General features: G+C 42.5%; 1 protein-coding gene across 2 annotated transcripts in view; it reads right to left on the reverse strand.

Annotated features, from left to right (window-relative positions):
* Positions 1–5,601: 5,601 nt before the first annotated feature.
* Positions 5,602–12,246, reverse strand: part of slc1a7a (solute carrier family 1 member 7a) — a 29,271-nt gene continuing 22,626 nt past the window's right edge. The window contains exons 4-11 of one of the 2 annotated variants that reach the window (XM_071516372.1): positions 12,084–12,126; positions 11,362–11,593; positions 10,956–11,055; positions 10,284–10,517; positions 8,854–9,048; positions 6,908–7,042; positions 6,465–6,564; positions 5,602–5,868 (exon numbers count right to left, since the gene is read on the reverse strand). In XM_071516372.1, the coding sequence (XP_071372473.1) occupies positions 5,602–5,868; positions 6,465–6,564; positions 6,908–7,042; positions 8,854–9,048; positions 10,284–10,517; positions 10,956–11,055; positions 11,362–11,593; positions 12,084–12,126 (1,306 nt within the window). Of the gene's footprint in view, positions 5,869–6,464; positions 6,565–6,907; positions 7,043–8,853; positions 9,049–10,283; positions 10,518–10,955; positions 11,056–11,361; positions 11,665–12,073; positions 12,127–12,246 lie in introns of both variants that reach the window. The other variant, XM_071516371.1, reaches the window with a different exon arrangement.

Here is a 12,246-nt window from a genome sequence, read left to right on the forward strand (position 1 = left end):
TCTCAGGCACCTTGTCTGATGTTTACATCTGCTCTCATTGGGCCGCATTCTCTCACTCTTCACTCTCACAATTACAAGCAAAAAAACAACAACTCAAAGATGAAAGGTTAGGTGGCTTTTTGCTATTTCAGTTAATTGGTTGTCTGCAAAGCAAAGAAAGAATGCATTGGCTTACAAAGACGAACAGAAGTACATTGGTTTTTTCTATTAATCACAAATTCTTCATTCTTAGTGTTTACTTCGTAGCAAAAGTGTTACGGCCGTGGCCGTACCCCCAGAAGATTCCCTAGTGTTTCCTTGTGTTTCCCCTTCCCTGTGTTCCCAGTGCTCTCCTGTCTGTCTCTCTCTCTGTCTATGTTTTGTTTGTGTGTGTATTGGCGTGGGCGTGGTCTCCCTTCCCTCGTTCTCCTGGCTCCCCGGCTCTGCTCATCCTGCACACCTGTCTGCAATCGTTGTTGTTGTTTCAACCACAGTGGTAGTTACGCTTCAAGGCCAATCTAGTTAGAACTTCTAGCGACTTTGTCTCTTCGTGTTTCATGTTACTAACCAGCCTCTCTTGTGCCCCAGGATCATCACCCGCCTGCCTGTCTTCCTACTTGTCTCCCTGCCTGCCGGCCACGCTTCCCCTCATCCCACGCTCACGCCAAGCCCTGCTCCTCCTCATCATCACTCACCCCTGCTGCCACCGGATTCCCATTCCCTGCCATCAGCCCCTCATCCAGATCCTCCCTTACAATAAAACCTTTTTTCTTACCAACACCACTCTGTCTGTGTCCTGTGTTTGGGTCCCTCGGTGTTCATAACAAAAAGTCAAGGCCACACCACATTTTTATGCAACAGGCATTGTACAGTGTGAGCCAGTGCATGTGGTTTTTATATTGGAAATTCATATACCATGGTGCATAGTCAGGCTGTCTGTGTGTGTGTAGACACTTCTTCTGGACACAATAATTCAAAAACAATACATGATAGAAATGTCAGACTTACACCACAGGTTCCCCCTATAGAGATGATCTGGTTAGATTTTGGGGCACCTTGCTACATAAATGTGCATATTAATAAGGAAAGTTTGATTTTGATTTGATTTTCTTGAAACTACTGTAACTCCTTAATGCTACTTACAGGCTTCATATTGATACCACCCATGTGTTATATGAAGACAAGCATGTTGACATAGAAATAACCGGTTATATTTAATGTATCATGGTGATTATGGCGGGACATTAGGCTGCTCAAATGCCTCTTCTTATGCTTGCCACTAGGGGGTTAGGCTTCTAGAAAATGGTTTTGTGGTTTGGCTGGAGTCGCCCCCTTTTCTGCCCATTTTCCAGGTGTTAAACTGCAATGTGTGAACTGGCCTGTGGCAGAGTGCGCTGTACTTTAAAAGTAACTGCCCATTTTCAAATTAAGGTTTCCTTTTGCTTGGAATAAAGCTGCCATACCTTTGTTTTGTTCTAATCCTAATGAAATAATAAACTAGTACCACATCAGTGCAGTTAATGAAAAACAACATGCGTTATTCCCCCATCCCCTCCCAAGTGGTAAGCTTGTAACTGGCTCTCTGCTCTTTATAATTCAAACAAATGGACCTCAGCATGCCGGATGATTTGAGTGATTTCCTCTTTTGTTGCTGTTGTTTCACCCGTTCTGCCCTACTTCCCTCTTTCTCCAGTTTTATTTTTTTTCCTCCATTTGTCCATTTATTTTTTCAGTTGATCCAGACCTGTCCCTGTTGGCCTCCCCCACCCCCGCCCCACCCCCGCCCCGACCAGCCTGCACCTTCTGCCAGATCCAGCCTGTGCTCCTAATCGCTCCTATCCACCGCAGTCATGCCAACTGGTGACATTTAGCAGCTGCACGAGCCGCATGGCTGGCCTGTCCCGCTGCACAGTGGACTTATGGCTTCTAACCAGCAGAGCGGGAGGAGGGAGAGGGTGGGGTGGGAGGAGGGGAGGTCATGTGAGGCAGACTGCCGTTAGCGGAGGATCTTCAGTGGGCCGCCACGTTCAAACGTCCTTGGGTTGGAAGCCCAGCCTGTTCCCTCATGAATAATATTGGTCCAAAGTCCTCCTGTGAAGTGAAGGAAAAGTTGTATACTTTGGGTATTTTGAATGCAGCCCAACAACTCTTCATAGTCTTGCCGAGCTCTGACATTTGAACAACGGGGAAGAAGTGCTCTATTCTCTGCACATCTAAGGCAAACTACTTAAAAGTCCAAAAACTTCTGCTTTAGCCGTAAAGTTTACAGAAGAAACATGCTGAATGCTCAACCTTTTCATCAAAAGCTGTATACGTACAGTCTGTCTATAAAATCAATAAAATCACCATGTATTGACCTGTCTGTTCCACTCCTGAGTCAGTCTGTCCCACAGGGCACTTGCCTCAGTGTGTTGGCTTCATATTGAAGGCAGACATTGTTAGGATTTGTCAGCAATGGTAGGAGGTGCCATTGTGGCTAAAACCACTTCTGAAAAGAGCGTATCAGCCCTATATGTGTTTTTTTTAAAGCTGTAGACAAGGTTTTTTCACCTTTGGCAGCATCAAATGCTTTGCAATCACAGTAGCGATGGCTGATGCATTATCACAGACACACACTCCTATTCACTCTCGCTGGACATCCCATTTCTTCGCATAGGCGGAGACTGGCTGAGTGTGTTTACGCACTTTGTTTCCTGATGCATAACATAGTTTGCTATATAATTTCCTATATATATAAATAAAAGGTCACTATACAGAAGATGTACTTTTCCTTTTGACATTTAAGCACATGAAATATCTAAAACTTCACTTATTTTACCTTTGGAAGATCATTAATACAGTCTATTCTATTCTACCAGGGTTATTTCCAGTATTATTCAAGATGTTGTTAATGCAAATTAAGTTTCTCCAGTTCAGCTGCTTAGTGGCCAACACTAGAAGACTATGGTTGTACTGGGCAGCTCCCAAGTGTGAATGTGTGTGTAATGAATGTGAAGCAGGGTGTTGCTGAAAAAGAGCACACCTGTTCAGGCAACCTTCGCTGGATAAATAAAGGTTAAAACATATATATTTACTGGTAAAGTGAAGAGAAAATCCAGAAGCAGCAAAACTTCACATTCAAATTTCTGGCATTGACTGAGGAACCATTTAACAAGGTAGTGAAGTCCTACCTGCTGATATTACACAGATTTTTTCCAATGTACTCTGACCTTAAACTGCATGTATACCTGTCAGGCAAATTACTGTTGAAACTGTTGAAACATGCAATAACCTTGTACAGTTCAGTAAATGTGCTCTTCCTACATTCTGTTCATTTTAGCCATTTCTCCTGATCATTCAGTCAGTGGGTTGACAATTGCACACATTTCCTATAATTCGTTCACCCAGGTTGCCGTGGTGATGGTGTTCCTCTGATGTTTGCTCCCCTGTTTGCTCGCTCCAAGGCTGCTCCTGTTACTCAGAGGCACCTACCAGTTCAGTTGGTGCATTTGATTTGAAACTACTACAGCCTCATCAAAGGATTCTTTGAGTGCAGCACGACAACATATACCATTAGGATGTTTTTTTCTTCCCACATGGACATTAAGGCTTAGAGTGAGGAGAGTAAGGGAAGACCTTTTTCCTTGATGTGTTGCTGTCCTTGAAAATATGTATTGACAGTCTCAGCTTCATTCTGATTATAGAGATTTTACCAAAGTGAAATTCTAATAAGCCATCTGATTAAATTCTTAAGGACGCTTGGACTCTCCAGTAATCTTGCTTACTTATCTTAATCAGTTGGATCCATCAACAGCTTTTCAGGTAGCTTTCATTTACATCCCTAGAGGGCTTTATTCATGTGGCAATAAAAACTATTATGCTCAAGTGGAAAAGTACAGTTGGGTTCATGTACGGCCTCTTTTGTTCAAATTTTTAACACCTTCTGTTTGCCCCCAGGAGGGAAGATGCATGAGAATATCACAGCTTGTGCCTTAACTGCAGTTCAGACTGAAACAAACTTATAAGCCTTTTTGATATTTGAGCAAGAGGAATATCATCAAAGCTTCAGTGAGAAAAAACTCAAGAACTCAACACAAACTACTATACTGTATGCTTATCTTTGTCTTCACAATATATTTTTCATTCTTTGATTTTTTTTGTTTTTTTTTTTACAGAGAGGGTACATTTTCATAAAATTGGACTACAATGAAATGTTCCTTTTCATTACAAAGACAGAATGGCAGCTCTTGAAAACATACTGTCATGGTAGTAAAATCTACATTTTTGACTTTTGAAATAAATACATATACAGCATATATATAATATACATATGGACAGAGTTCAGAGTGTGACCTGGTGATTGTTGTCTCCAGTTGTTTTTGACTTTGCGGCGGCTTGTGGTTGTCTCGGTCGTTTTTGGCGAACACCCATAACACACTGCTCCCGAATGCTTCTCCTTTGGTCATTTAAGGCAAAGAGGGAATACAATGGGGTGCAAAGACAACTTGACATAACTTCAATGTTCAACACGAGGGCAAACACGTATCTCTTTGCTTTCATACTGGCAATAACCATGCAGTAGGTACAGTATGAGGCAGAGTACCCACTTAGTAGACCGAGGACAACAAGGCAGAGAAGTGCAGGGAAAAGTATGTAGAAGTGAAGTTCAAGATTTAGATTAGTTTCACTTGTAGAAAATCTGAATGCAAGATAGAATTGGGAAAGCAAAAAGAATCCCATTGCTTAACCTCAAAATCTGAGACATTCCTTTGTTGAATCAAATACCTGTGTGTGTGTGTGTGTGTGTGTGTGTGTTTGTTAATAGACTTTCTGCAGAAAGGTTTCAGTTTGAACATCTCTGCTCTTTTCTTGTGATATTGTCATATCTTGTTTTGTCCCAGCTGGCCTCTATATTGTGCCCAACAAAGTTTACTTCACTCCCTCATTACTGACTGAGTGAATCTATTGGAAAAATGCCTGTGTCCAAAGAATGATGGATCTCAGGCAACATTTTGTCTCAGTCTCATGATGTTTCAGAAGAGAAGAACTGACAAAAAAAAAAGAAATTAAACAAAAAGTTATGATAAAAACATACAATAACAGATCATAATGAATAAAAAGAGATATGAGTGGATGCTCTCTGTGTTTTTTCCCCACAGTCCACTGAGGGACAGGCGCCTTTAGTTCTATTTGACATTAGATACTGTGTTCTCCATTATCCACTCCTTAGAGACGGGCCGCCTCACAGATGTGGGAGGATGTTTGCGAAGCCTCAGAGAGAAAAACTGAAGCTGTGACGTCCCGTGCACACACACACACACGTCCAATTCCCCGCCAAACATTGCCTTTTTTCCTCCTTCTCGACGTGTTTAATGTCTGTCAGCCACATAATACATCTCTGATAAAATATGTACACACACAAACACACACAATCAAACGTGGGTCATTATTTAGGTTATGTAGAAAATCGTCTTTTTTCGTCCTGGGCCGTCCTGCGTCCGTCCGCTCTGGACCGCTCCCCTTCTCGGACGGAAAGTGTGTGCGCTTGATCACCTCAACCCTCCGGTTCGCCCCCCTGTCCCGCCCACCCTGCAGCTGAGGACGCGCCCATAGCTGTTGTCGGGGCAGATTGTTTTATTTATTTTATACATTAGTCTCCAGCCCGTTCATATCGATGGAACAGTGGTCCTTGTCCCTGTGCTCTCTCTTGTGGTGAGAGGTGTGAGGGTGTTTCTTCTTCTCCGTCGGCCGGACCCCCTCCTCCAGCTGGATCAGGCGAGCCACGTCCGGGGAGAGGTGGTCCTGCTTGCCGCCCGGCGGAGGGGGCTGGTAGCAGCCGTTCTTCTGGTTCTGGTAGGTCATCATCTGCTGGATGCTTATCATGGGCTTGGTCTCGCAGATTAGAGGCACCTGGGGGGCACAAAGATGACGAATATAAAATATTAAAAGTAAGCTCCTGCTGTTTGGATGCATGTTTACTATCATCAGAATAATTTTGAGCTTGGACTCCAAATGATGCAATGGAAAACATTTCCACCAAAGCCTTTGTATCAACATTCATTAGTGAACAATATGCTCACTACTGACAAATTTGCCAGCATGCATTCACTGGAGTTCTCTAGTGATGACAAACACTGATTTTAACCACTTATCCTGATGAATTGCGCTCTAAAATCAATTTTTAACCATAATAAATCTTTTATTTCAAGTAAGCTGTTTAGCAGATAATAGGTTTTTGTCCCACTAGCCAATTATTGTGCAAAAGGCCTGCTGTTCACACTGACAAAACGATTTGACATCTTAAATCTACTGCACTGAAAGTGCTTTCTGCATTCAAGTGAAGATTATTATGAACAATTATTCAATCCCTATACACAGAACACTTGTCTATCTTGTTATCAGATAAAGAAAAAACCTTTCCCGTACACAATGCAAGTAAACCTGGAGTCAACAATGAGTGTTTTTTCAACCTCTAAACACTTTCATTTGGCCTTTTAAGCTCCCACCTGCTCCCCCTCCTTGACAAAGTCTTTTCTACAGATATGAGCCATGATTCCTGTGGCCAAGGCGTCTCCCATCACGTTGACCATGGTCCTGAATCGATCCCTGGAGGACAAAATTGAAATCCTTAGTAATGGAGGCCATTTGGGTGACTGAAATGTTCAGCTTTCTGCAAAACACTGGCATAACTGTGCAAAAGCTAATCCAAGATATGAGCCCACACTTATTCTGAAAACATGGAGGATGTACGCCTTTGTAAATCTGCATCGCCATATATTTTGCTAATTACTTGGCATCTGTATATACACTCATGCTAACAAGCTATAGATTAAAATGTACTGTACTTAAATTTAATAACCACTTCCTGGATTCCTGGTGACTTTCATTCTGTTCAATTATACGTCAAATTGTGCCTGATGACAAGTTTAATCAGCAGGCTGTTACTTACAAGGCCCAATCAACAGCAATGATGAGAGTGATGTCATCAGTGGGCAGGCCCACAGAGGTCAGCACGATCACCATGGTTACAAGTCCAGCCTGTGGGATTCCAGCTGCACCGATACTGGCTGCAGTGGCAGTAATGCTGAAAGGAAGAGAGAGAGAGAGAGGGGTGCAGGGGGGGGGCATTATTTTTATAATCTAGTAGAACATACTGTGCAGTCTTTCGGATCGCTGGGGAAGTGTACATTTGTGCGTGAAGTCTATAATTGTGTGAGTGGGTGAGTGAGTTTGGAGGGAAGGATAAAGAGAAAGGATGAAGTGGAAGAAGGGGGAAAGAGGGAGTAGAACCACGCGCACACACACACACACACACACACACACACACACACACACACACACACACACACACACACACACAGGGACACACAAGTGAGCAGGCGGTTCAGGATGGACGTGATTGAGTAGATGTTTCGTCAGGGACCTTGGACCTCGGAGCACAAACTGTTTCTCTGCAGGGGAGGGGTGTGTGTGTGTGTGTCTGTGTGTGTGTGTGTGTGCAGATGGAGCAGCTCTGTGGTCAGCAGCCAAACGGCACGGGAAACAGGACGGCGAGAGAGGGAAAAATTATTATAATTCTGGCGTGACAAGGGAGATGAGTAATACAGGTCATATGGGTTTTACCGCCAAGGGATTATAAGGGAATGGGCACAGACTGCAGCCATGAGGATAGGTCTGCTTAATGTTATTACAGTAGAACATGACATCAAATCAGTGGTGGAACAGGCCATTCTCATAGACTTGGCTGTCTTGTTTACCTGTGGGTGAAAGGTATGGGGTAATGGGTGGTGGGGTGGGGGACTGTCTGTCTTTTTGTCTGTTTACTGTCTGTCTCTCTCTGTCTGTCTGTCTCTCTGTCTGTCCGTCTGTCTGTCTGTCTGCCTGCGTCCCCTGGGCATCCAGACTGATTTAGCAGAAATCAGATCAGACTAAGAAGGTCATATGACGCTTAATCTGTGTGACATTTACATATATGTGTATCTGGTAAATCCCATAATGTTGTTTTTATTAATTCAGAATTAAACTAAATGTGTGACATTAGATTAATTCCCATGTTGCACTCCAAACGCCACCATGCTCGCACCATTTTGGACCAAATGAAAATTGCTCATTGACACACTTAGGGAGGGTTTTTCTCATTTTCTCATTCTCATTTGCTGAGAGATGATGGGATAAAGTGTAAGTCTGTGTGAGTCCACACGCAGTTGTTGAAGTCAATCAATTAAAGTCTTGTGCTTTACACATGTAAGCCATCCAAAACTCAGTAAGCTCAATAAAGTTGTAAAAACTACTGAAACCTTTCCCCTTCACTTGCAGTTAAGCACTTTGTCTCCCTCATAGACATTTGCAAAAGGGGTCAAGAAATAAAACCAGGAAAAGGATGACTGTAAACAGTTTGTATTCATCTTTGACCCCCTGACTGTTACTATCATCCCAAGTTACCTGTTTGAGCCAGGCCCACCTCTTTCTTTGACCTGCCTAAACTGATTGGATGCTAATGTAAGAAAGAATATTAGGGCCATTGTAGGTGAATTATTTTTTTTTCCGCAGCCGGGGGAAGGGGGGTAATATTCTGAGAAAACACAGAAATTCTGAGATTAAAGTCAGACATTTGCAAGATAAAAACTCTGAAATTTGTGAATTTAATGAGAAATTCTGAGGTTTTTCTCGCAAATTTCTGAGGTTTTTCTGGCAAACTTCTGAGTTTACCTCCTTCCCCCGGCTGTGTTAAAAAAAAAAATCACCTACATACTCATATACTCATACACCTACTAATACTCTTCTGTACCAATGAAAGTTTACATGGAAAGGGTGTTTTTTTTCTGGACAGTATCAAATAAAATGCAGACCATTTTTCCTTAATCAGTCTAAATTTAGCTGTGTAAGCGCCCTTACCTGATGGTGATGATCTGGCCAAAATCAAGCTCGTAGTTATTGACTTGAGCGATGAAGATGGCGGCCACGGCCTCGTACAGCGCGGTGCCGTCCATGTTGATGGTGGCCCCCACCGGCAGCACGAAGCGGATGATGCGTCTGTCGATGTGGTTGTTCTCGAGGAGGCACTTGAAGGTGATAGGCAGAGTGGCGGAGCTGCAGGGGGAAACAGAAATAATGGTGTAGCCAGCTGTTAGATACTGTGAAACACCGCTGCCAGGTGCTGTGATTCACAGACATGTTTTCACCAGTTCAATCACACCCAGGTAGTGTCACTGTAAGTGGTTTTGTGACATGATTCCAGGCAGCTGTAGCGGCCATCTTGATAGAGGTACCACTAAGAGAGGCATTAAAGAGCTTTCCTTGATGTTTATCTCATTGCTAATATGTTGATTTATCCAGATGGAGGACATTTTTTTCACTGTGAAATATACTGTCAAAACCTTTTAATATTTGGGACCAACTGTATGTGGCAGTTAAATATGCCTTTTATATATTTAAAGGCTGGAAATTTGTAATGCTAGAATAAAACTGGAGTAAAAAGCTGATATTGTGAGTTATGATGGGTTAAAAATGCTCCAAACATCTTTGTTGTTAATTTACATTTACAAGAACAGATGTGAATATACTAAATATTTAAATGGACAAATACATTCCAGATGCTTTTAAGACATTTTTGCACTCCAAAAATGAATTGATTTTTTGAATGGCATGTTTACATTTGTATTATTTCAGATTGATTAGGTGAGACCTGAAAGTTGCACAGGGATAATTTTCTTTCAGTAAGTTCTACCCTTCAAATAGCTGAAGTATGAAGCAGTAGCCTACCTGTAACTAATGCACACCAAATAGTTTTGTATTTACAAGAATGGTCACAGCCTTATTGAACAAAACACTTCCCAGCCCAAAAGTCCTTATTATCAGCATGACGGGATTTGATGGGGATAAGACAAGACGATAAGGACTGAATAAACACTCACTGGTAATGCTAGGAATCTGAGCATTCTAGGAAGAGCTAGAAAGTGTTGTGATGTTGGAGGTGTGTTATTACAATTGTGGGAAAAGACCAATATATATCACCCAGTATCAAATCCTGAGGTTAAGAAGTTTGGCACTGAAAAGGTCAGGGTGAAATCCCACACACACTCATCTCATTCAATGTTCATTTCATTGTCCTGTCCTCTGCCCAAGGACATATATTCTCCCTTGTATCTCTCTCCTTGGCTGTTATTCCTTTTTATTTAAATGAGTGTTGACCATAGGGATATAGTAACCTTTATGCTCCTTTGGCTGCTTTTGGCGATACAGAGGCTCCAAGAGGAAAATTAATCCCCTGATGCAGACTTTAATTGCAGAAGTGGGAACTGGACCGTTGGAGCCTGTGCTTTTACCTGGAGGAGGTGGCCAGGGAGATGAGCAGGGCCTGCAGGATGCCCCTGATGTACACGATGGGGCTCTTCTTGGTGATGAAGAAGTACATGGCTGGGAGGATGAAGAGGCCGTGCAGTACCAACCCCATTACCACCGTGATGGCATAAAAGCCCAGCTTCTTCCCCATGGCCGTTGGGTCGTCCATCTCCAAGATCTTACCGGCCACCAGGAACACGATCCCAAAGGGGAAGTACCTGTGAGGGAAGGAAGGAAGGAAGGAAGGTTGCATGTTCAGTAATCGACAGCTGTGCATCTGGTTTTTTCAGACGGTTGTTATTCCTCTTCACATTGTCCAGTTTCAACAATTATGGTGCATCTACTAAGGCAGCTCACTACTAATCATGAATGCAGTAACAAACCCTCTGAGTAGTAACAATAAGCAAGCAAGGAAGTTCTAAAATACATTTAGGAAAAATCATAAAAACTTGGAAAAATCAGAAATGACTAGTGTAGTTTAGGCTAGACATTTGCTCCATGTCACCAGTAGCAGATTAAATTGTGAATGCAAGACTGTAAAATTATTACTCTACCCTCCTAAAACATCTTACAAGTGTATTTACTTGTTCAAGACAGGAAAATATAAAAGTCCAGATGTTTGATGGTGCTGTTCACTTCCAAGTTACAACTCTTACCAGATGACAATGGCGACAATCTTCAAAACAGCCTCATTCAAACTCTGGCAGAAGTTGACCAAAGCGCTTCCATTGGGCCCCATTCTACCCAGCATTATCCCTGCATTGAACAGAAAGGAACATAAGGTGCTATTGTCTGTTGAAAAACATTTTAACAGTCAGCGTAGCACATGAATACTGAAATAAATCATACACCTAGAACAAAGTATTCAACAGAGTAAATAAAAAGCAGAGTATCTCTCTTTTTTGTATCTCTGCCTTCCTTGTGGGAGCACAACACATTTAAAATGGGCTACTAAAACACAGGTGAGTGTGCCAAGGGGGTTTCTTTGCAATTATATGTATTTTGTGCATGGTGTGTGTACTAACTGTGTGTGTGTGTGTGGGATCCGAGCCAGCCACTTACCCATGGTGGCGGAGAAAATGACAATCCCCAGGACGTTCATGCCTTCGCTGGTGCCCGGCGACGTTTGCATGATGACATCAGGCGGTGGCGTGAGATCAAGGGAGAAGTTCTGGATGTCGGTGCCGTTGTCGTCCTGGATGCCGTAGATGAAGACCCTCCGTGTCGTGGTCTCATCCAGGAGCTGGGCGACCGTCGGCTTGGGCCTGGGCACCGGGATGCTCTGGGTACGATACTTAGAAACAAAACACAGCGAGGCCCTCACATCAGCACAGTTGGGAACAAAGGTGTTCAGAGCAGCAGATTCTCACATGGCTGTTGGCATTTAAATGGCAGACTAGCAGAATATAGTGTGAGTTATTTATCATCTTTGTTTCTAAGGGATTTATGTGACCCAGTAGTTTTCACTATTCATCAGTGAAGGGAATATGGAGAAAACAGTGGAATGTAAAACAGACATCTTTATGATTATGAAGAGTTTTGTGCTGGCTAATGCATCCAAGAGGTGGAATAGTAGAATAAGAGCCACAGATTTGACTTAGTTATAGTATTTTAATCCACAGTTCATTTGAAGCAAAGAACCAAAGATTTTTATTCTCTCCAAAAGTCCAAAACATTGGTATTGTTTGTTTGTATTTTGAACATGTTTTCCCATTTTGGTTGTGAAATGGCGCATGTTACATTTCAACTACACTACATAAGACAAAACCTAAACTTCTGCTTACCTGCTGAAAAGTAGCTTGGACCAAGTTGGCCGGGAACATGTTGCTGTGGAAGAAAAAATGGAGAAATGTTAAAGTCCTTCTTTGGATGGCAGGTGGGAAGATGGAAGCAGCTATCATACTGATATTATGAAGGATTAGATGAAAAAACCTTTCAGACTGTTTT

The sequence above is a fragment of the Centroberyx affinis genome, unplaced genomic scaffold (assembly GCF_046629955.1).
Source record: "Centroberyx affinis isolate AG114_WGS23_722 - 3 ecotype Tasmania unplaced genomic scaffold, CSIRO-AGI_Caff_v1 ptg000400l_1, whole genome shotgun sequence".
Classification (NCBI taxonomy): domain Eukaryota; kingdom Metazoa; phylum Chordata; class Actinopteri; order Beryciformes; family Berycidae; genus Centroberyx; species Centroberyx affinis.